The sequence below is a fragment of the Pleurodeles waltl genome, chromosome 8 (genome assembly GCF_031143425.1).
Source record: "Pleurodeles waltl isolate 20211129_DDA chromosome 8, aPleWal1.hap1.20221129, whole genome shotgun sequence".
Taxonomy (NCBI): domain Eukaryota; kingdom Metazoa; phylum Chordata; class Amphibia; order Caudata; family Salamandridae; genus Pleurodeles; species Pleurodeles waltl.
Window position 1 is genome coordinate 1249796644 of NC_090447.1, and position 26284 is coordinate 1249822927.

A 26284-nucleotide genomic window follows, 5' to 3' on the forward strand; every position below is an offset into this window, starting at 1 on the left:
AACAAACTCAGATTCTTCCAGAAAGGCTGATTTGGTGCTATAGCCTCAACTAAAAGCAGATTGAGAATAATGTAGACGGTGATTCAACTCCAAAAAATAGACAATTGTCTGTTCACTAGCTTCTCAAGCATCTTTGCCCCAGCAGGCAGAAGAGAGATGTGTCAGTTATTACTTAAAATACTAGGGTCCACTTTGGGTTTCTTAAGAAAAGGAAGCAGGAGAGTTAGTTTCTGGCATTTAGGATCATGAGCTGATTCAAGAGAGGAACTCATCAGTTTATTCAAAATTGGACTCACTATAGTGGGCACCATTTTAAAAATGTCTGATGGGCATTGGTCAAGGAGGAACCTGACTTACACTTATCCAGTTCCATTAAAGAGTCTTCCATGGATATAGCATTAAAATTGGAGGGAGGGGGGTCCAGGGGTTGAATTAGACTCCACAACAGACAAAACTGCAATGCTTGTAGGAAACTGGTCATAGTGTGTCTCTTATTATAAAAGAACTCAGAGAGTGCTTCAAATAGGTTTGCAGATGGAGTGGGCTTGTTCTGAAGAGCACTCGGGGATAGAAATTAGTTTAGCACTTTAAAAAGCTCATGGAGTTTATTAGTAGCAGCAATGGAAGAGGAAATATACTCCTTGTGTGCCAAAGTATAGATTTAATATATATATATATATATATATATATATATATATATATATATATATACATATATATATATATATATATATATATATATATATATATAAACAAAGCAAAAACTATCGCAGTAAGACGCTCGCTGAGGAATTCACAAAAATAAAGTGTTTATTCACACAACGTGTTTCGGCTGTCAGGCAGCCTTGATCACGTGATCAAGGCTGCCTGACAGCCGAAACGCGTTGTGTGAATAAACACTTTATTTTTGTGAATTCCTGAGCGAGCGTCTTACTGCGATAGTTTTTGCTTTGTTTATATTTTTAACCGGAGTGTTCTGCCGGTTTATGACGCTCCACCCCTCTTGGGCCTCCAGGAGCCCGATAGTGAGCGTTTTTGAAGTATATATATATATATATATATATATATACATATATATATATATATATATATATATATCATAAAAATAAACAATTCAATAAAAATAACACATGAAATAATGTGGTCAATAATGAAAATATTAAAAATTCCAAACACATTTACAAAAATACTATAAACATTCAGATACATTTAAAAATAAAAACAAATAATGTAAAATATAAAAAATGCTACAAAAATCTATTTAAGCAATATTATAAAAGCTATTGGAGTCTAAGAATATTAAATATACTATTCCTACTCTAGTTTATGCAACAGTAGGGAACATGTTGGACTTGAGGAGTTAGATTTACTATTCCTACTCCACACAGCGCAACAGTAGGGAAGTATTTGGACTTTGAAGGGGTAAAATGTACTATTCCCACTTGTCTGTGCAACAGTAGAGCAAGCGTGAGATTTCAGCAGGGTGAAATTTTCTATTCCCACTCCAAACACTGCAACAGCAGGGAAAGTGTTGGACTTTTGGGGGGCAAAGGGGGTAAAATGTACTATTCCAATTCCAATCTGTGCAGCAGTAGGAAAAGTGTTGGATTTTCGAGGGGTGAAATTTACTATTCCCACTTCAACCAACGCAACAGTAGTGCAAGTGTTGAACTACAAAGAGATTAATTTTACTATTCCTACTGCAGTCTAAGCAAGAATAGGCAAAGTACTTCACTACATATATGAGCAACCCTATAAACATGGAAAAAATATTTTTTAACACATTTTATCGATTTCATGCTTTTGACATTGCAATGAGCAAACTGAGAACAAACAAGTTATGGCTTACAGTACTCTTATCTCTCACCCAGTACTCCCTCCTCCCCCATTTCCCTCCTCACCCATGTCTGGGCCCATAAATCCATTTGAGGAGTAACTGTGTATCAGCCTCTGTATGCCTGGATTTCCATGTCTAAGGCTGCCACTGGCTGGCAAGAGTGATGCCCCTGTAGTTGGCCCATGACCTCTATATAGTGCTGTACTTTTGGGGACGACCCCTGGCTATGTACACAGGGATCTCCCTAATATTGAACTATTAGTATAAAAGTTGTTAATCAACATGAAAACTATATTTATGTATTAGAAAACCTAAAATCAGTTAATCAGTTTACCTAATCACTATTCAATTAAATAATTATCAATTAATAAATGTTAATCCTTTATTAATCAACTTTCCATTTTATACTCCTACAAACCTAGGAGCCAACACCTAAAATATAACTAAAAATTATGTATTCCTTAACTTACATATTTAAAATCAATTAAATAAATACAAATTAATAATTAATTGTTAATTATTTATTACTTAGCTTTACACCCTGGACCTCTTACAAACCTAGCCTCCTGCATTTAAACTATAGTTAGAATAAAATAAGTATTCTATATTTTACTGGAAATATTATACAACAAATCACTATTAAATAATTTACATATTACATATCAATCATATTTAAATAAAATGTATTAATTAAGTCATAATTATTACTTAATTAACTGTGCATTCTATCCTCCAACAAACCCAACAACCTGCTACAACACTATAAATAATACTACAAGTTAATTAAAAAATTCTAAATCTAAATCACTTAAAATTACAAGCCCTATTTAAAAACAATTGAATAACATATAAACAATAACACATCAAATTAATATTTCAACTAAAACACATGAAAATGATTACAAAAATATTTTAATCACTATATTACTGAAAACGATATTAAAAACATCAATATTATTTAAAACAATATTATTACAAAAAAATGATATTGTCAGTGATATTTGTGCATCACGATATGTGTGTCACAATATTTAATTTCCAATATTTCTCCCTATATATATTTTCAGCTCTGTATTTTGTCCACTTATTCATCTAATTCCCTCTAATTATTATACATTATGTACTGGGCATCACCCCTAATCAGAGAATGGCACTTTGTGGAGCGATTAGCTTTCTTTGAAGCACCAGATAAATTTCTTCCCATACACTCTTCAAACAAATAAACCCTGATTCTGTTAGCATTCCCCGCACAGTTCCTGCGTACTTCACATGCCAACACAGAAGTGATGCTGCTAATATATGAATATATATAGCTGCCAATTTTGTTGTGTTGCCTGTGTCAATGTTAGCCTCTCTTGATGTTTTAAGCATCATCTTGAAGTTGCAATTTCACTTTTAGGTTTTTAAGTCTAGACTCATAACCAAAGAATTTAAACTGCTATTGAAAAAAAGTCAGGATTTGCTGAATGTATCCTATATGGCTTTGGACCTGCAATAAATATTGACTTATGGTGCCAACACACTTTCCAAAGATTTTTCCTTTCACTCCGCTGTGCACTGAAGGACTTGCTTACTAAACTCTTGAAATTTGTTCTTCTATAAACAATGAGTTGCGAGAAGAGATGCATCCAATTTGCCAATCAGTCAAAACATTTCCAAAAAACCAATCATGATTGAAATTGTCTAAAATTGTCAGCATTGTACGAATTTATATTTCTGAGACACATACTAAATTAAAATCGATAGTACAAAAAGTAAAATTATTAATCAAAAGGTTATAAAATAGCAAATACGTTGGAAAATGTTGTGTAAGCAGGAACAGTAAGTTTCTTCATAGTATATAGAAATATAGATGACAATACAGAAAGTAAACAAAAGTCCAACCAAAATGTATTAAAATAATATACACCATATACAAAATGTACTAGTACTGGCAACATTGACCAGAAAAAAAGAAGTAGGACTACTGAGGTAGGGAAAGGGAAGTCTGAGGCATCAGTGTTGAGATAAGAGCTACTGGGTAGATGAGCTAGTCGTTATGATGAAGATGTAACCAAAACTCAACCAATATCCCCAAGTAAATACATATTGGAGAGGTACCCGTGGCCCATATTACTCTCAAAACTAGTGCTCTAAATGAAGGGACCCTGAAGGGCCAAATTTCTCAAAACCTACAGACGAGAAACAGACATCTGAAATTATACCATGCCACTTATCGGGGAGACGGAAAGGGTAAGGCAGAACTGAAACTACGAGCTCTGGGCTTCCGCCTTAGTGTTCTGACATAACCATCCCAACTACAAAGGTTCAGTATCACCCAACCTCTGAAATAATCAGCTGACAACAGGGAAAAGTTAAATGGCGCAGGATGTAAGAACACACTTGAAGCAACCGTGTTGAGTACTCAAACTGCCTCCCCCACAAAGCAGTGTTTTTTGAAAATCTAAGATATTACCGGTCTCTAACTTCCCATCAAGAGCATGTGAGATATTCACACAGCACGTGACACATTTATCTTCAGGAATGTAAGAAAGGCGCGCCTTTTGACTTCAACCTGAAACTTGAAAGCCATTTTCCACATGTTAAAGCACCAGTGTTTAAAGTACGAGTGTTACTTGAAATGATTCGTAGACAGTGCTTAATTGTAAATAAAAACGTGCCAGCCCTCCTCTTAAACACACAGCTGCTGCAATTAAATGTGCGAACACGTAATACCGATGCAGCGTAATCCTGAAGCCAACCCGGGCCTCTTCAATCCATGTAAAGCCACTCCCTGCTCCTTCAGCTCACTCTTGCAGCTATCTGCTTTCTCCCTTTGTGACGCTTTTTCGTTTTTCTCCTCCTTCGACTTTATCATATGTGCCTTTTGCTAGCAGTAAACGCTTCAGGCAGAAAAATAAGTGCCAGCCCTCAAAAGTAAGTGCGGGTGCCCCGCACCGTAAACAAGGACAAGTTCAGCACTGTTCGTAGACTAAAGAAAATGTCTAGCTGTAAGGACAGGATTGTGCGTCCTCAGAAGAAGGGTAAATGATATTCAGTGGATTACGTTCAAGCATTTTTCACGAACAGATATACAAACGCGAGCAAAGCAGCCTTTAAAAGCAAATCCTAACAGTTTGAAAAGTTAACATAATGTTTAAAACGAGTAACATTGAAAATTACTTAACAAAGGAAACACATTGATAACCCCACCACACTTTATTTTGCGGATTTTAAATTCGTTATTGTGGCTTTAAGCTTTTTTTTATTTCTAAAAGGGAAACTGCCTTGTTTATATCGGGTTGAAAATATAACAAAAGACGAGTGTATAAAACTTTTATTTGAACAGCTTATGTTTTAGGAACATTAGGAAGGTAAAAAAAATGCTTCTGAACTGTGAATACTATTTGCTTTATAGATTGTCTGACTAGTTTTAAAGTCATGATCAAATATATTTGTATTCTTTTAAAATCAGGCGCTACAGCATGACTACGAAGTCATATTTAGAGAACCCGAAACGCGCTGGAAGTTTAATGTTCAAGAACTGGCAAGGTACTTTCTGATTTAATCTTTTTCCTCCGCTCTGCTGACAGACTCGACGTTTGGGCTAGGCCGATTTTCTTAAATGTTGCTGCAAGTGCGTATGTCTCGGACCAAGGCAAGATGTTTTGGGGGAATGGGGGGGGGGGGCGTGAATGACATCCCCAAAACGATTTCTGGGATTTCCTATCAGTCACCATTTACGTTTATATTTACATTGATAATGCATTCACTCATGTCTTCATTGCTGTTTTGACCGAAAATAAAGTTATTCTTGCTAGTGCGTGGTACGGCACTCGTCATGTCTGCTTGTGTGTCAGACTTACGACAAATTAGACTGAAGTGCTCACTGATACTGACAAGAAGCCTGACCCGAGGTCTCTGGTGACTTCACATTGGCTGACAGGCAGTCCTTGACTCGGCATAGAGAGGCAGTAGGGCAAAAGACACTGCTCTCAGAGAAACATGAAGTATATACTTTCACAGTTGGCAGACCCTTGCTTGAATTCTACCAAGAGGGCTAAGATGTTGCGGTCTGTTACATGCACATTTTCTGTGAGTGCATAAACGTAAATTGCCAGATTTCTTTTCAGCAGTCACCACCTCTACCCATTCAGCTCATTCAATAGGTTGAATTATGTTCCTGTTGTACGTGTCGGTCACTAATTTCTCAAAATCCTTTAAAATGTTGAGTGGCACAGATCTGACTATAATTAGAAGGGATAGCCGGATTTTAATTTAATGGTGTGTTCAAAAACTACTTCGACAATGAACACTGATTTATAATCAATCAAAATGTAGTTTACACCATCTTTATCACTAACCATAAATATGGGCATGCCACCTGGACCCGGTTTCAACATAATTCCTAATTTGCCTCAGTCACACCTTCCTACTATGTTGTGTCCTTTAATTGCAACATACATGTTTGTATTAATAGACAGGTTCACAATATTTAAAATAGTCCATCATAGTGATATGATGCTCCGCAATTGCTGTAGGGTTATCAGATGTATGTAAAATTGTATCCTTCCACCACTGGGCAAAAGTGACTTCAAACAGAATAGTAACTGATGATCCTGAATCAGCTATAATGCCAATGAAACATTGCCAATTCGTACAATGCCTACTGCTTCTTTAATTTGAACTGAGTTGGGTTTAAATTATCAATGATGAGAACTAAATTACTCTTGTTGCACTTCCAAATCCTCAAATCTTGTTGACCCTGACTGCCTTAACAAACATTCTGGAAATTCCCCCCTTTCTTGCATTAAATGCACTGTTTTCCCAATAGGTGGACCGTTGGGGGAATTTCCATAATTGCTCTTAGAACCACATCTATAGCATGTGTAGGAGCTGGCCTGGTGTATGGTGAGCACCTGTGGTGTTATCACCTTATACCAGGTCCAGGTAATCCCCTATTAGGGAGGTGTAGTCAGTGTCTAGAAAGCCAGGCTCTCTAGAGGTAGCTGTGGATGAGCAGCCAAGACTTATCTAGAAGACATGCAAAGCTTATGCAATAACACTGTAGTCACACAGCACTCACACACATGAAAGAATCAGACAGTTACAAAAATAAAGGAACTTTATTAGGGTAACACAAATACCAAAATACTATATAGGTAATACCCCAATTGGAGGTAAGTAAACACACTATTATATGTACAATAAAAGTCCGGAATTAGCATAAAAGGTAATAGAAAACAGTGAAAGAAATAGACAATACTGAAGGTCTGGGGGGACCAAACCATATACTAAGTAAGTGGAATGCGAAAGTCTGGCCCCCATCCAAGAAAGTGGAATCGGTAGAGGGGAGCTGGAGGAACTAGGAAACCCACAAGGTAAGTACCAGAGTGCCCCCCAGCGACCAAGGGTAAGAGAGGTAAGTATCTGGTTTTCTCCAAACCCACCAAAAGGACATCAGAGAAAGATATTGCAAGGCCCAGCCAAGACTACCAGAAACCAAAGGTGGATCCTAGACAAAGGAGACCTGAAAAAGGAGGGGACCAAGTCCAGTTCACGTTGGAATGTCCGGTTGTGGCAGAAGCCACTACCCGCCCGTGTGTGGACACATGACCAGGTCGCTGGTGAATGAAGACGGTCAGCAGTGCAGCATTGGAGAATCTGTAGAGTTCCTGAGTGATGCAGTCAACGTCCCACGCCGTAAGAAGAATTGTAGTCGGTCTGTGGTGTGGAAAAACCACCAACAAGCCTTGGCAAAGGCAAATGTCTTGGATTGCGAAAAGTGGTGCTGCCGGGGACCAGCAATGTCCAGGGGGACTCAACCCACAGAGGGGAGTCCCGGGTGACCCTCAACAACAAAGAGAGTCAGAAGAAGAGGAGGCAGCCCCCACAAATGACCCACAGGAAGCAAGCACAGGAGTCATGGTGAGGCCCACACAGCACACTTGGAAAGGAGTCCCACGTCGCTGGAGAAGCTCGCAGAGGGCTGTGCATCACAGGGAAGAGTGCTGGGGGCTGGGGCTACACAGAACATGAAGATCCCTTGGAGGAGATTGCAACAACCTTGGTAGCTGCAAGAGACGCTGTGCGTGGGGGTACTGACTAGCTTGGAGAGGCAAGGACCTACCGTCTCCAAAGTTGGACAACTGGCAGAGAGGACCAAGGGGACCACTCCAGACCACCACCTGGAATGCAGGATCCACACACCTCAGGATAAGAGAAGATCCACGCAGCCGGTTGTCATTGCAGTTGGTGCCTGCGGATGCAGGGGACTGACCCTTCACTCTAAGGTAGATTCCTTCTTGCTTCCTGTGCAGACTGAAGACTTGGCGCCCAGAGAGGATGCAAAGCTGGGGAAATGTTGCAATTGCTAGAAGGAGCCCTGGAAACAATGTTGCAAGCAGAGTCTTTGCTGTGGATGCAGATTGATGGTTCCTGGAGGGTCCAGTTATAGTTCCAGTGGCCAGAAGGTGAAGTAAACAATGCAGAGGAGTCCTGCTGGAATCTTGCACGTCAAATCGAGAACCCACCCAAGAGGGAGACCCTCAATAGCCCTGGAAGGGGGATTGGTCACCTAGCAAGGTGACCACTTATCAGGAGGGGGCTGTGATGTCACCTGCTTGACCTGGCCACTCAGAGGCTTCCAGAGGCCTCTGCCCACCTTGGATTCAAGATGGCAGAAGGAGGTAGCCACCTGGAGGAGCTCTGGGCAACACCCCTGGGGTGGTGATGGACAGAGGAGTGGTTACTCCCCTTTCCATTGTCAGGTTTTGTGCCAGAGCAGGGACTGGAGGTCCCTGGACTGGTGCAGACTGGTTTATGCAAGGAGGGCACCAAATGTGCCCTTAAAAGTACACCAGTGGTTTGGGGAGGCTACCCCTCCCAAGCCATATAACACCTATTTCCAAGGGAGAGGGTGTTACATCCCTCTCCCACAGGAAATCCTTTGTTCTGCCTTCCTGTGCTTGAGCTGGCCAAGCAGCAGGAGGGGAGAAACCCATGTGAGGGGTGACAGCAGCGTGGGCTGCCTGGAGAACCCCAGAAAGCTGGTAGAAACAATGCTGGAGGTCCTCTGAGGATCCCCTAGAGTGCATGGAATCATATAACCAATACTGCCAACCGTATTGGGGTACGATTCCAACATGTTTGATGCCAAACATGCCCAGGTTCAGAGTTACCATTATGTAGCTGGACATAGGTCGTGACCTAAGTCCATTACACAGGCAAAATGGCTTCCCCGCATTCATGAAGTCCAAGAAAATGGAACAGGAGTTCATGGGGGCACCTCTGCTCATGTAGGGGTGCCCTCACACACAGGTACCTGCACCCTGCCCTCTGGGCTAGGAGGGCCTACCATAGGGGTGACTTACAGTGACCTGCTGCAGTGACCTGAAATGAAAGGGTGCATGCACCTTTTCACACAGGCTGCAATGGCAGGCCTGTAGACAAATTGTACATGGGCTCCCATGGGTGGCATAATACCTGCTGCAGCCCATGGGCTACCCCTGGTTCCCCAATGCCCTGGGTACCAAGGTACCATATACTAGGGACTTACATGGGGGCACCAGTATGCCAAATGTGGGGTGTGTGAAGTCCCAGCAACCAAATTTAGAGGGAGAGAGCACAGTCACTGTGGTCCTGGTTAGCAGGATCCCAGTGAACACAGTCAAAAACATACTGACAGCAGGCACAAATTAGTGGTAACCATGCTAAAAGGAGTCTACTTTCCTACATTACCTCTTGAAGGAAATGGTTTCACGAGCACACTAAAATATTCTCCAGTAAGCCATTAAACCAGTGGCTCCCAAACTTTTTCGACCCGCAGCTCCCTTGACCAATTGGCCATTGGCCATGGCTCCCCATTACATTACATTTATTTGGCAGGTGGGGGGGTGGCTACAATGTGCACTGTAATTCTCATTCATCAGCCTACTAGCAGGGATGTTGTATAACAATGGCTAATGCAGCATCAGTTCACAGTGAAGAAAAAGAGAATACATTAAAATGCAATTCTGGCAGCTTGTTGTTTCTGTACACCATCAGACACTGAAAGAGGATACGTGTAAATTCCTACTGCATACATTCTGGAATCAAAATTATATCAATTTGTTGCAGGGGTAAGCCTGAGAATCTATGATAATTTAAAGGCCAGACTGACTGTTACTAACACGGGAATGTAGAAAAACATGTTAACACCAGCATGTTTCAGTACTTCACAGGAGAGTAAAATATCAGCTGTATTCCAGCAAAGCTGAGAGAATGCAACTATGAAAACAAAACTGAGTCACCTTGAGTGTGTAGGGCAGGGGTACCATTCTTCTGAAAAACTGCAATTTTTGTCTGGATGAGGTGGCTTACAAAAGTGGAAACATGGATAGTAGAACTAAAGCTGTCCTTCAGCAATAAAAAAGATGCAACTAGAGCTGCTGTTCCGAAGTCTGGAAATCTGTGCTCATACTGGCATCTGGTGGCTAATAGAGGAACTGCAGTTCATTGAAACGATCTGCAAAGGTTCACTGCTGAACAATGGCCCATATTTATACTTTTTTAGTGCCGCATTTGCGTATTTTTGACCCAAAAGCGGCGCAAACTTTCAAAATACAATTGTATTTTGTAAGTTTGCGCCACTTCTGTGTCAAAAAATGACGCAAATGCGACGCTAAAAATGTATACATATGGGCCAATGTGTGCAGCACTGATAGTTTTGCAGTGACCGTGGCGCCCTTGGCTGAGATTGGTGGCGCACCGGGGTGCCACGGCACACAGTTTGGGGACCACTGCATTAAACAATGGCGGAACATTGAACTATCAGTGTACCAGTTCCCCTGTGCCCAGAGAGGACGTAAAATAGAGGAGACCACGAGCAGCCCCTGCCTTAAAAAGCATTGTACAAGAAGCATCCCCTCTGCAGATGTTGACGTCAAATGATGATGAGAGGACTCAAGTGGCCATTGTAAGGGACCTGTAGTCTATTGTGTCATTTTGGTACAGTTAGAGTCGCTGCAATGAAGCAAGTTGTTCGGGGGCCCTCCCAGTTCCAATCAGAAGGCTCTCATCCGCTTTTACAATCGTGCAAGCATGCCAAAACAGGGGGAAATCCTGATGCACAGCAGCTTCAGTGAGTAAGACTCCTCAGCGGGACCCCCAACTGACCAACAATAAGTTGAAGAATAATGAAGTGACCTTGTCCGTGCGCGTGACAATGCTAGTGCAGACTGCGTCAAGCCAGGGGTATCCGCACTAAGGTGCACAACTCACTTCTGATTAGAAGGGCCGGGATGAAGCCTCATGTCCCTACACCAAATAAGGGCCCGTCTGAGGTTTGAAGCGCTACTCTGTGTGACGTATCATGGGTCAGATCACCAGCCGTAGACTCCAACTCCCTGTCCCTCCAGGCCCTGCAGGAGGCCTCTCCTATAACACGAGCACAAGGCCCAAAATACGACCCCAGAGCCAGACAGGGACATGGTAGCAGACCTGCCCCACTCAGGAGAGGACACGTGATGCAGGGCTCTGCTCCAACCACATATTTACAGGATTTTGTGGGTGCGGCAGGGAGCTCTCTCAGTATGCTGTTGCCATCATCTGGCACCAAGCAATTCCCCCTCTACCTATCAGTGGTAGATCTATCTCAACATTGCTATCCACATCATCTGAGAAGTGTGTGGCTGGGAAGTTAAGGGCCTAATTAAAAACAGTAGATGAAACTGTAGCCTACACTTGTGTAGGAAAAGATCTGCTCAAGCATACTGCCCATAATAAAAGTTGGGGGGTCATAATCCAAAATAAGAAAGTTTTTACCAGATTGAATAAATTTGACTCCAAGCTATTGTGTAGGAATCATAAAAAATAATTGTCAAGCCTTCTCCTGGCTTGTTGACATAATCAGTGTGCATGATTTTAGTCTGACTGCTGCCACTGCAATTTCAGAACCGGACTTTACACAGAACCAGGCATCAGTAGGAAAAACTATGTTTGTACTTCTGGGCTTTAACAAGAAGGGCTAATTCAGCCATGTAGCATGGCAGAATGAACATTCAACAGAACCTTTTCAGGAAGAGAGAAAGCCTTTACATGTGATGAGGTTATGTACACCTGTTGTAGGTAGTACTTGGACTATATTGGTAAGAATAATTCCATGTTGTGTTCCATTCTTATTATTATGCATATGTTTGTGTTTGAATTTGTTTGAATGAAGGAGTGTTCCATGCTCACGGTGCACTGCTCTGCAATTGGACTCGTGGTCGAACAGCGGGAGCAGCGGACAGGCTCGTTGTGAGCTCCACATTGTTTCTTACAACATTTTCAAGAAATAACATAATAAATAAGTTCAAGGATATTATTCGACATGATGTGTGATTCTGGGGCTCCCATAACAATCATTTCAGACACATTTTTCAACCAACATCTGGGTTCAGATACAAGATTAAAAAAGGCAAACATACATCTAAAAACCTATGGAGAACAAGCTATAGAGATCTTAGGTTTCTTTGGTTTCTTTGTGGATCAAATTATGAGTCTAGGAAGAAAAACTATGGCAAAAATGTACATAGCCATCAAAGGAAGACACATAGTTGGGTGGCAAGACTTAGCCAAGTGGGGTTTGATGCTAGTGCCTGATGCTGATCCGCCTGTTAGAATTGCTAATATTCCTATTTCAGGTATTATCATGGAGGATGTTCATAACTCAAAAGACATTTTGGAAGATTTTCAGGAAGTTTTTAGTGGAAAATTGGATGTGTTGAGAAATACACTCATGCTATAAAGTTGAAGAAAAATGTAGTACCGGTATGTCAATAAAGCAAGACCAATTCTTTTAAGTATTAGGAATGAATTAAAGTCTTGGATAATATAGTAACTATTGACTCGTTGGCACGGATGCGCTCTATAGTTATTGTGAGAAAAAAGATGGGGACATCAGGTTATGTGCACACTTGAGGAGCCTTAATAAAAACACTATTGTGGATTGCCGCCATCTCCCCAAGATACAGTATCTATTTGCTAATATTGGTGGTTCCAAATTTGTCACATTACTAGATCTAAAATCAACGTGCCACCAAATACCCTTGGAGGAAAAGTCTCACGATTTAACAACATTTGTTACCCCATTTGAGGCAGACTACCATTCGGCTTAGCCTCTGCTGCTAGTATTTTTCAGCATCTAATGAACACTACAGGGAGTGCAGAATTATTAGGCAAATGAGTATTTTGACCACATCATCCTCTTTATGCATGTTGTCTTACTCCAAGCTGTATAGGCTCGAAAGCCTACTACCAATTAAGCATATTAGGTGATGTGCATCTCTGTAATGAGAAGGGGTGTGGTCTAATGACATCAACACCCTATATCAGGTGTGCATAATTATTAGGCAACTTCCTTTCCTTTGGCAAAATGGGTCAAAAGAAGGACTTGACAGGCTCAGAAAAGTAAAAAATAGTGAGAGATCTTGCAGAGGGATGCAGCACTCTTAAAATTGCAAAGCTTCTGAAGCGTGATCATCGAACAATCAATCGTTTCATTCAAAATAGTCAACAGGGTCGCAAGAAGCGTGTGGAAAAACCAAGGCGCAAAATAACTGCCCATGAACTGAGAAAAGTCAAGCGTGCAGCTGCCACGATGCCACTTGCCACCAGTTTGGCCATATTTCAGAGCTGCAACATCACTGGAGTGCCCAAAAGCACAAGGTGTGCAATACTCAGAGACATGGCCAAGGTAAGAAAGGCTGAAAGACGACCACCACTGAACAAGACACACAAGCTGAAACGTCAAGACTGGGCCAAGAAATATCTCAAGACTGATTTTTCTAAGGTTTTATGGACTGATGAAATGAGAGTGAGTCTTGATGGGCCAGATGGATGGGCCCGTGGCTGGATTGGTAAAGGGCAGAGAGCTCCAGTCCGACTCAGACGCCAGCAAGGTGGAGGTGGAGTACTGGTTTGGGCTGGTATCATCAAAGATGAGCTTATGGGGCCTTTTCGGGTTGAGGATGGAGTCAAGCTCAACTCCCAGTCCTACTGCCAGTTCCTGGAAGACACCTTCTTCAAGCAGTGGTACAGGAAGAAGTCTGCATCCTTCAAGAAAAACATGATTTTCATGCAGGACAATGCTCCATCACACGCGTCCAAGTACTCCACAGCGTGGCTGGCAAGAAAGGGTATAAAAGAAGGAAATCTAATGACATGGCCTCCTTGTTCACCTGATCTGAACCGCATTGAGAACCTGTGGTCCATCATCAAATGTGAGATTTACAAGGAGGGAAAACAGTACACCTCTCTGAACAGTGTCTGGGAGGCTGTGGTTGCTGCTGCACGCAATGTTGATGGTGAACAGATCAAAACACTGACAGAATCCATGGATGGCAGGCTTTTGAGTGTCCTTGCAAAGAAAGGTGGCTATATTGGTCACTGATTTGTTTTTGTTTTGTTTTTGAATGTCAGAAATGTATATTTGTGAATGTTGAGATGTTATATTGGTTTCACTGGTAATAATAAATAATTGAAATGGGTATATATATTTTTTTGTTAAGTTGCCTAATAATTATGCACAGTAATAGTCACCTGCACACACAGATATCCCCCTAACATAGCTAAAACTAAAAACAAACTAAAAACTACTTCCAAAAATATTCAGCTTTGATATTAATGAGTTTTTTGGGTTCATTGAGAACATGGTTGTTGTTCAATAATAAAATTAATCCTCAAAAATACAACTTGCCTAATAATTCTGCACTCCCTGTATGCTTGATGGCATGGGGTGCCCCGGCTTTTCAGGATGATGATTTAATAAATGCACAAACATTGGAAGAACATGATGCAATCCTCAGAAACGTTTTAGAAAGATTTAAGGAACATAGTATTACTCTTCGTCAAGAAAAATGAAAATTTTTGGAAGAAAAGGTTGACTATTTGGGTCATTCCATTGGACCTAATGGTATTTCACCAAAGTTTTTCCTAATGAGAGCAATAGAGGATGCAAAAGCACCTTGCGATAAAGACACTACGTTCATTTCTGGACCTAAGCGAGTATTATTCACGTTTTGTACAGGACTATGCGTATAGTGTACAATTTGTTGAAGAAGGGTGTGAAATTCATCTGGTCAGATGATGTGCAAGAGGCATTTGAGAAAGTCAAATCATTACTTGTGTCTGCTTCTGCATTATCCCCATTTGCAATTGGACGTAAATGTATCATAATTGTAGATGCTAGCCAGATTGGGTTAGGGGCTGTATTTTCACAAATGTCAAATGAAAAAGGAAGCACTATCACATTTGCCTCTCACACAATTTCGGAAAGTGAATCTCACTATAGCACAAATGAGCGGGAGGCATTGGCATGTTGCTGGGCTGTAGAACGGTTCAAAACATATCTATGGGGTTCAGCGTTTGACTTATTCACAGGCCATCTCATAAATGGAAATAGCACAGGAAAGGCTTCTTCCAGATTGGTCAGGTTATTATCTAAACTACAAGGTTACAATTTCACAGTGAAGTACATTCCTGGGGGAAGAAATGTTAGGCGAGACAGTTTGTCTAGGCTTCCAGTGGAGAATGAATGTGACAATATTCTGGAAGAAAATGAATGTGTAATTGCTTTGGTGCAAGACATTGTTTGAAATAAAGGACTCTTAACATATCAGCAGTGGTTGGAAGGGTGTAAACAAGATCCTACTTATCAAGCAGTAATAAGTTATATGAAAAAGGTCAAAAGAAAAACATGTTGGAGCCTCAATAATACCATACATACTTGTGTGTGAGAAACTTGTGATTCAAGGTGTTTTATTAAGAAACAATGTTTGTGTGCCCCCAAATGCTTTAAGGAATATTTGATTCAAGAAGCACGTAAAGGGCATTTGGGAGTCTGTAGCACTTCAAAAAATATTAAACAGTTCTGTTGGTGGCCTGCAATGGAAAAGCAGGCTGCCAAATTTATTGATGAGTGTACTGCTTGACTTGTTTCAGACAAATATTGGAAGTTTGCTTTATCACCTGTTCAGTTAGTCCTGTTACCTTGTGAAGCATGGCAAAAATTGTCTCTTGTTTTCCCTGGCCCATTTGAACTACTACCTTCCAACAAGACATACATGATATTCTTAGTTGACTATTTTTTAAAATGGGTTCATTTGATTTCGCAAGTGGACCAAATACTGACTCAGTTATTACATTTTTGAAGAATGTTTTCAGTATTGAGGGTCCACCGTCTGAAATTGTTACAGACAATGGAACACATTTTACTTCTGTACGCATGAAAAAATTTGTTGAAGAACAACACATGAAACATATCAGAGTAGCACTATACTTACCTTCTTCAAATGGATTAGTTGAAAGAATGAACAATGTTTTAAAAGAAGAAAGAAGGTGTGCAAACAGCCATGTTTATAGGTTGTGATTTTGAAAGTTTTTTGAGAGAGAAAATTTGGGCTTATCATTTAACTCCACAGAGTACCATAGAGGTAGGCCCTCGTCCAGATTGAATCAAAAAGATAGTTGGTAGTTGAAGTGATAGGTGCAAAAGTCATTCCAGTTTGGCCAACAAAGAATGGTTGAAACAAAATGCAATCAAACATAAATGTGACAACAAACATCATGTCAGACAAATAAACATATATGTAGGTTATTGGGTGTTAACAAGAATTCCTTTTAAAATCAGAAAAGGAGAATCCAAGTTGTCTAGACCGGCCCACATTAAAAAAATATGCAAAGGGGTAGTGTTGTTTGCTGGTAAAGGATGGAGAGGCAAAAGGGATGTCATTAAAGTTACTCCGGAGCAAGCTGCAAAAATACAATAAGTAAAAGATAGCAAAACAATACATGAATTAAATTCAAGCTTTTGGTGTGTTTCTTCAACTGTTAATACACCCAATACTATTGTAAATAATTGTGGAAATGAACCAGATGATAGTGGAAATGATAATTCTGTGAACCTAAACAGTAACACTACCAGGAAAGTGAATCTTGGGCACGGAAATAATGAGGACGTGGAATCTATTATGTGCGCTCCTGGACCTGCTGATACAACAAGTGGTAGTGGACGTTCATTAGTTAGATGCATAAGAAATGTAGGAATGCCTTCAAAATTTAAAGATTTGTATCTGTTTTAAAATAGTTTGAAAACATTTTACATTAAATTTTAATAAGTTTAGCAATATTGTTATACCATATAATAATTTTTTTAGTTTTGTTTACTTTTGTGTTTTTCCAAAAACGGGAAGGTGTTGTAGGTATTACTTGGAATATATACATAAGGATAATTCCATATTGTGTTTCATACTTGTTACTATGCTTATGTTTCGGTTTGAATAAAGGTGTGTTCTATGCTCGCAGGGTACTGTTTCGCGGTTGGACTACTGGTCAGGGAGCGGACACACTTGTTGTGAGCTCCACGTTGTTTTATAGAACGTTTTGAAGAAATATAGTATAACATAAAACAAGACCAACCTTGGATTTGCCTTTACTACAACACCTCTCGGAGAGACAGCAAGAGAAAATATGATGCTCAACCAAGTTGCTTATGGACATCATAACCAGCAAACTCTGCCATGTTGTGATTCAAATCTAATAGTTGCTTCCTAGAACATATCTATCTGCAGATAGAAGGGCAGTGGCCCTAGAAGTTGACACGAGCTAGGCAGGAGCAGATGAGTTTGCTTTAGGCAATCGTTTATCACATCTCCATTAATTGTGGTCTGATATGTTCTGCCATATGCGTGCAAGCTAAGGGCGCGGCCACAATCATCCAGGCAGTTTATCAACAATTTAAACAGAAAACAGATTGGCCAAACAAAAAGTAACTGGATCCCGGCTTCTCCTAATAAAATCACCAACATGCAAGCCAAAGAAATACGATAAAAAAACACAGAGTAAGGGAGTGGAGCCAGGACCTGAAAACAATATAAGGACATTAGAGGTAACCTACTTCACCACTGCGCAAACAAAGTGAAACTAAACGAGTGTGAGAAACGTACATCAACTGACAAACCAAATCAAGCCAATATAATAAAAGGACAACATTCATGTCAAAAACATTAAGTTAAAAAAACACACAGAGAAATGAAGTAGAGGCATGTCCTCCAAACAATACAAAGAAATGAAAAAGCAAATCCATGTAAAATGACAAAACACTATTTTGCTGAGGCAAAGGCAACACAGTCTTGCTCTTAGGCAATCATTGCATGAAGTGAACAACTGAAGGATAAGGGTCACATCGAATAATGAGTTACTTTAGGAGGAGGTACACTACCTGCTTTATTAATATTGAGAGCCTGTGAATTAAAGGTTGCTCCCCAATAGGATTTCCTTCAATATATCCATGATCCAAGCAAAAAGCTGACTGATGTGTATTTACTGTCCTGTGGAGTTTACCTAACTAAGGACGTCGAGATATTGCCACAAATATCCCACGAAATCTGGTCACCATTAGGCCTGAGCGGAGTTCTGCTATGCGGAACTCTGCGAAGTGCCAAAAAAAACTCCACCGCGTCCTGTTCGCATGCTGTTCGCACTAATTTTCAGAGCAGGAGTTTCTCTTGCGCTGCACAATCAGTGCGAACGGCATCAAGCGGAGCACCACCGGGCCCTAACTTCTTTTTGCTTCTCGAGTAGATTTTCTATTCGAGTGGCAGCTTCCTTAACACGAGCAACATCTTTCTCATTGTGAGCGGTCACAGCCTACGGCGACTGCTCACGTTCGTAAAGCTCACTCACCAACTTAGCGATCTCTCTTGCTGGCACTCAGCAACTTAACGTTGGCTCTGCATCACTTCGCAGAGTTTTTCGGCACTCCACGCGGAGTGGGGAAAACTCCACAAACTCCGCCTGCGGAGCGGAATTTTTCACCCACCCCTAGTCAACATCCGATTCTGCACACTAGCTTGTCCAAATGGGACAAGCTATCCTGAAACTTTCAAGGCCATCAATTGTAATGTGTCAAGCTTGTTCTATTGGCCAGATGCATATCACAGAAGTTGAAGGCAGAAGGATTGAAAAGTCTATTTTCATTTCTAGGGTGCTGGAAACCAGATTTGAGAAGTCCAAAACGGAGTGATCGTGACTACTCTCATCTCCCTTTTCAGTTTAGAGAGTCGTCTGGAAATCATCAGAAAAAAGGAAAAGAATACAACAGACTTAGACACCAATGATGGAGAAAGGCATCTGTGTCCCAACCTGTGGTTCTTGCCTCCAAATATGAGACCATACAAGTTGCACATTGAAGTGGGGTGCAAACAGAACCGTTGAAAACAGACCTCGTTGAGGTAGAAAAATTGGAAGATTTGGATGCCAAGTTACTGAATTCCACAATATGGTGAGAATCTCAGTCCACCTCAGTGATGTGGATTCCGGGAATGTATTTAGCTAAAACTGTTTTGCCTGCTCTTCACAAATATTTTACAGCAGTGAGGTTGTCCATGCTTAACAGAACCAAACATTGAACGATGTTCTTTGAGAAAGTTAGGGTGGCAAAGGCCTATTAGGTGAGAACTGGCCACAATGAGCCCCCAATCCATATATACTTGCGTCAGGTGATCAGGAACCAAACTGAAAATTGTCCTTCTGTTACAGATTGGAATATGATACAGTGTTAAAGTTCAAATACATCACAGCTTTCCCGAGATGTCAAATGTTTAATCTTTGAGGAGCACAGGTAAAACACTCAGAAACACTGCTGGCATAGAGGGAATGAGGACACCCACATTCGTGACTAAATGATGTACTGTGAAAGTTATTTCTTTTTAGGAATCAATATCAAATCTGGCAATTGAAGAGTTCACTAGAAGGACGTCACCTGAAGACCTGCATATTTTATAGATTGCACTGAATTTACAAAAACATACTTTTTATGATTGATGACAAACACTCCAGGAGGGAGTTGGATTGTTGAAGATTAGAGTCAGAGAGATTTGTTCATGGCCATTAAAAGAATGCCCGACAGGAGCCAGCCATATGCAATTTAGCCTTAGTCCCACTCCAGTAGAATCTTGGTGAGCCAAAAAACAAGTGCCTGTATTGCAGTTCAATGGGATTCTCGGTGGCTGAGATTAATTCAAGCAATCCACCCACCACTTTTTTTGTTTTCCTCAGCATGACTCCCTAAGTGCAATTGGCTTGGCTAGACGTGGGTCTCAACCTCACTGTGCCAAAGGACTCTGGCTGAACTCTATTGAAGACGCCTAAATAGTCTGAAACATGTCTGGGATTGCTTGTGTTCCCTTTCAGAGGGAACCTGACTTGGCAGTTTGCCCTAGACATTGTATTGGAGCAAGACCAAGGCTAGTTTGCATATGGCTGTTTCCTGTCTAATGGTGGGCAAAAAATGATGGGTTGGATTGTGGACCACAATGATTTACCGAAGGCTGAGGTTAATTGAAGCATACCAACCATCAGTTGTACGTAAATTAGTAAGCACACATGTTGATCTGAGATGACCACAATGATATTTAACAGCTTGGTGAAACATGAAGGGCCTGCAAAATAGTGAAAGCCATGAAGTGGTAAATTTCACCCTTTTACTGGAGTTGGAGAAATTGCTTATGACAGCTAGGAAGTGATAAGCAGGAATCCTTGCAGTCCAGTCTGACAAGCCAATCCCCAGGCCACAGTCTCTAAAGTGGATAACAGATTCCATTTTGACATGGCAAAAGAGCACAACACTATGAACTGACAACAATTGATTACAGGTCAAAGTTATTCTCCTTTTGTTACAAATAATACCTCTGGGTGATATAGGCTAGCTTCCACTGCACCTTTGAACGAGAGGTCTAGAGTCACCAGATGTACTATTATAGTTTGTCTGTCTGAAGAAGAGTTGGAGAAACAAAGTCTGCACTGGAGTGCTGAAGAATTGATGTGATAATGCTGAATTATTTGGAGTATCAACAGGTCTGCTGAAATAGCATACTATGTGCGTCAGATTTGTACACGCAGAAGTTGTAAACTGAAATTTGTTGAAGGCAGCTCTAGTTTGTTCTCTTTAGGTATTGGTGATGGAGACGTCTGTGACGTTGTGCAAAAACAAAATCAGTCTTAAATACAGGTACTTAGATTGGCTTCTATTGAATAATTGGAGGTAGGAAAGCCACTGCTCCTATCTACCCTGTAAAAAGAATGCCCTCAAACCCCTTTATCTGTGCTTACTGAGACTTGTCAATTAAGGAAAAATGTGTCACATATTTGGACATATCTGAAATATCTGGAATATTTGGAAGGTTGTGAGTGAGTCTGGCCTCACTAGAGGCTGACTCCGATTCACTTTTTGCTTCACTCCAAAGAAATTGCCAAATTCACATTCCTTGTGAAACAAAGGATACACTGGAGCCATTTAGAAAGTCTGGATAGATGAATATTCATTTTTTTCTTCATAAGATGTAAAAAAAAATGTTTTTATTATTTTAAATATAGATAAAAACAAACATGATAGCAGCAACATTATGTTGTTTCTAGAACCAATACAATACCACTGTATGGGTGTAGTCATGCTTTACAAATTAACCTGGTTCAATCTTTAGTTGCAGTTTAGCAGTATCTCTCCAAACCACACATCTTCCCATGTTTCTTCAGGCATCATCGAGCTTGGTATACAAATTCATCTGCCGTAGTGTAGTGTAGTGTAGTAGTAAATGCTGCTAAGCCATTCACTCATACGAATAGCTCTGTCAGATCTCCAGTGGCGTGCAAGGTCTCTTTTTGTGATCATCGTGCCCATTGACACTAGTAAGCTTGTGCCTCTGGTCCCCCAGTAAGTCCATTTTCCCTATCAGTATCATCTTGGGTCCCACTGTGATTGGCCAGTTCACTACTTGTGTAAGTGTTTGGTGTATTCATGAGCAGTAGTTTTTAATTACTGTGCATTCTCATGTAGTATGGCAAATGGTTCCAATTTCTGCTTTGCATCTCTGACCATTCAGATTTTGGCTTCTGCCCGTTTCACACAGCATTTCTGGTTGCAATAACATCTGTGGAAATATTTAAATTGCATCAGGTGGATGCATCTTGGCCTTGCTCCATTTTGTCTGTTGTAGGGTAAGCAGGACCTGTTGCCATCTGGCATGTAGATGCCTCAATGGCTCAGGCGTTTTTTAAACCAAGGATCAGATCCTGGATATACCTTTCCTGTCTAATAGTTCAATTGTGAGTTTTTACTTATAGAGGGTAAAATTCAGGTACTATCACTATTTTGTCTTTGAATGCTTCGAGTGATAGAGCAGCTGCAGGTGCCAGTAGAACTTGGACATGTGTAGAATGAGGCCACATTTCTATACATATCAAAGTTTGGATATTCCTGTCAAATTCAGTGGACAGAATCTGTCCAGACATGACACCTGTGCTAACCTAGTGTCATGCGAAAGAGGGGTCTTACTGGTTGAAGGATGCTCCCGTTCGATCCACCTCAGTGCATGATGCTAACAGTCTACTGGGGTTTTACTAATCAGTGGGCAGTGTGAGAAAACTCATGGTTTAATAAAGCAATTTTAGTCCATGTTTCTCTCGGAGATCTACTTCACGTCTGACACTTGGATCATCTCAGTCTTCTCACATCCAATCATTGATCAGGATCATTTGAGTTGCTCAGTTATACAAACGAAAGTCTGCCTGCTCCACGCTTCCTCATAGGGAGACTTCATGCATTTTTTAAAAGATACCCAGGAGGTTTTTTCACCCGTAAGTCATTCTGCAGCATGTATAGAAGACGTGGAAATAAAGTTGTTTTGAACAATGTGCACTTTCTGAAGTTCATCCTGGCCAAAACCTGCAGCATGTAGCATCGTAAGTATTAATGAAGTTCACTAGAACCAAAGCCATGAAACCCCATAGTTTATGAGCCCTACGCTTAGTAAGTGGGGCAAAAGCCCGGAGTATATTCATGCACGGATGTATCGTGATTGTCTTATTTCTTGGGACACTAAATATTCTGGAACCCCAGGCGCTTCAATAATCCTGTGGTGGCTAGGTTTTTCTACATTCCACACCCAAGCTCAGGGCTGCTCCTCTTGCATCATCCTCTGCAGGAACTCATGGTTGGAGGGGCTGTCAGCGTATCCTTCTTGTCACTGCTGTCCTGTGCTGTGTGTCCCAGCAACTGCCCATTCAACGCCACTGGTACAGGAGGATCCATTTGCATCGGCACTCTGCTGCTGCGGGTTAGCACAGCCAGTTTGAGGTCCTAGTGGAAAGCCCATGTCCATTATGCATGCAAGATTGACTGATGGGCCTGCCCACTCTGCTGTGGGTCTCTAATCCAGTGTTCCTAAGCAGGACTATATTCTGGGGATAGATAGATTGGATTTACTGGTGGGTTCCTCACTGCCAGCTCTGTGCTGTGCTCTGGCTCCCCTGCTCGATTGAAGCGCTCAGGATGGTGTGGGTCAGAGCCTTCACCTTTCATTTCATTGACTGCTTCATTGCTCATGGCCCCTAGTCAGAGGCACCCAGTTCCCAGGATGGCTAGTGACGCTGTACAAGGCCCACAAGGCAATTCAGATAGAAGCAATGGCCATCTCTGTTTGCAGATACTGGTTTTCAAACAGCTGGCCACCCCGCAGCACATTTCTACTGCTTTTCTGGTGTCAACCGTGCTGGGCCATCAAGGACGTATAAGGATTTACCAAAGGTCTTATTTGGAGCTTTTCTAATCTGCATCTATCATTTTTGGTAGTCCTGGCCTATACAGCCGTCTCAAACACCCGCATTAAAATATCCATAGAGTTTAATAGTTAGTCTTGAAAGGACGACCAGGCCATGTCAAAGCATTTTTTTTATTGTTCTTTCCATATTTAGTTAAAAAAGGTCAGCAATTTAGTGTACGTGGCAGGTATAGATAACACCTGATTGCATACAGAAAAGCAAATACATTTGCCCCTCAAGTTGTTGCACACAGGATTGTCCAGCAATGATTGTATTCTAGCCATAATGTAGTCAGAGCTGTGTAGCATGCTAAACAAGTCAGCAGACAAAGGATGGAAAATCAGAGAAGGACTGTAGTGGGGCAGGACACAGGTCCGAATGTTCCGTTTAAAAAAAAATTAGAGTCAAGCCCAGTAGCTTACTTTCCTAATATCCGCTCTGAGGATATTGATAGTGACAGTGTTTGTTTTACTTTCAAGTGTATGTTTGACCACTGATATCTCCAGTATGATATCGTTCAAGGATGGTTCTTCGTCTTCCTGGTCCCCCGTTACTGCACCTGGGGTGCTCTCTATTGCCATCAATGAGGCTTTCAAGGGTCTAGGATGCAGAAAGGCATATTTCTTCCTCTTGCTTTGCTGACAGTTCTTGCCACCCTGTGTCTGCCAGTCTTAATCAGTTGACCATTATCTGGTTTGTTCCAATCCACACAACTGTGTGTGCAGTGTGGTCTAATTCCTGATTGGTGTGAATGGGTATCAGGGAGATTCTGTGGCCATCTGACCAGGGAACAGGGTCCTCGTGGATCCCAGTCACGAACAAGCACTCAGGCTCCAATAATATGTGCACAAGTGCATGTCTCGAACGGGGTGGGCAGTCAGTGCTTGCTGCTTCCTGCCTGCGAGGGAGCTCCACCTGTGAGCCGTTGTTCCACTCTTGCCCCCTTGGTGTTCTAGTTTTCTCACCCCTTACCTCTCCAGGGCCATGTAGTAGGAGCCTCAGATCTCCCTGTTGTTCCGAGTGCTACGGTGTGCCCTTGCACTGGTAGTTGTCACCCATCATGCTGGCATCCTATCCGTGGCAGTGATCTTGTTTCTCTTGGAGGCGGAGTGGTGACGTGGACTGGTATTAGTTCTCTGGGTGGATGGGGAGAGGTAGGGAGGAAGAGGACTGTTGATGCTGTCTACCACTGCTCTTGGAAATGCCACAACTCCGGTAGCTCTGAAAACACTTGGGTTGCTACATAGTCTGGGAAGGCGTATACCATTGTAAGGGCAGATTGCAGGAATAACTCTTGAATGGTTGGTAGTGATGATGGACCTGGCTGCAGTGATGCGGCCATAGCCCATCACTAATTGAATCATTCCAGGGCAGAGTCTCCCCCGCTTGGAGACCACTTAAGAATCCAGTAGAGCTCATCTAGGCATGGTGGTGGATTGTGCTTGGAGAAAGATGACACCTAAACAACAAGGCCCTCTGTAGAGGGTTGAGTCATCAGAAACATTGGGTTCCTGGGTGCCAGACAATGGCATTGGACAGCCAGGAAGTATACTTCCTGGGCAGAAGCTCGATATGTGGCATTCCACTAAGATAGGGTCCATTAATGCCTCACTGAAGGGGAGCAGTTGCTCAACTATCAAAGAGTCAGGCTCAAAAGTCTTAAAAAGGAAGTTGGCCTTGTTCTCTTCTACTGGTAATTGTATCTGGATCACAGGTGGATTTGCACAGGAATGCCATGAATGAAGCAGGTTCCCCAGCGGGGGGCTGAGAAGCACGCCACATCGTCCTGCAGAGACGGGTCCAGGTCACTTTTATTCTGTAAAGTCAAGTAATCGACAACATTTGTGACAGTGGCTGAGATAAGATGACCGGCCCCACTGTTATTGTCCTGATAGGAAATATTTGCCATTTGAACAGGACTAAGGTCCGAACCAAAGAGCACTCTAAGCCTGCCAAAACATTCATCTTGAGGCAAAAGTTCATAAGAAGCCTCCTCCAATAACTGTTGAACTCTGTGTACGGACCTGGCCAAGATGGAATTTGTGTTCAGAACGTTTTATTGTGCACTGCATGCGAAGATGGTGCCAATATCAGTGGCATAGTAACAGTAAAGCCTTAAAGGGGATTGGGTCTGCCAGCATCAATGCGGTGCCATGGAGAATTTCAGCAGTTTAGACCTACATTGGGGTAAAGGCCGCCAGCTCCCACCCAGTCTGGGGCCCAAAGGCTGTATTGGGTGCTGACGTACCCTGAATGGAATGCCATTGAAAGAAAGCAAGAATTGTTTGTGTGAAGGTTGCAATCTATAGAGGGTCAGCACCAGGACCTGGATCGGAAGTCCCCGCATCGAGATCCAAGGCCAAAGCCGATGTAAATACCTCCACCGAGTCCATCTTCGAAGTAGATGCCAAGGCCAGTTTAAGGAGCTGAGCCATCAACTATGAGACATTACCATGGAATGGAAACAGGGTCAAAGAGATGAAGAGTCTTTCTATGCCTCTTGTGCCCTTTTTTGGATGACCTCTATGCCTGGAAGTGGCCTGTCAAGAGTATTTGCTAGTCGAAGGAGAGCTGGTCGTGGACCTTGTGCATGAGTTGGAGTGACACCACTTATTCCCGGCTCACACTATGAAAAGTTTAGCCTCCTTCTCTTTGCTGACCGTAATGTGTATGCGCACACACTTTCTGCATGACTTTGTGTCATGCTTTGGTCCCAGGTACCACAAAAATACATCTGAGAATTTACTAAAATGTGAGGCAGCACAGCATTTAGCCATAGCAAATACAACTGCGGTCGGTCTCGTCACAAGGGTCCAATAGCTCACAGTAACATCAAGAATCTTTGGCGCA

At 41.8% G+C, this 26284-nt stretch overlaps 1 protein-coding gene across 1 annotated transcript in view; it reads left to right on the top strand.

The window, feature by feature from the left end:
- The window catches only part of N4BP2L1 (NEDD4 binding protein 2 like 1), a 277420-nt gene that overhangs the window by 178195 nt on the left and 72941 nt on the right, over window positions 1-26284 (top strand). The window contains exon 4 of the mRNA XM_069205565.1: window positions 5292-5368. Coding sequence (XP_069061666.1) covers window positions 5292-5368 — 77 coding nt within the window. The remainder of the gene's footprint in view (window positions 1-5291; window positions 5369-26284) is intronic.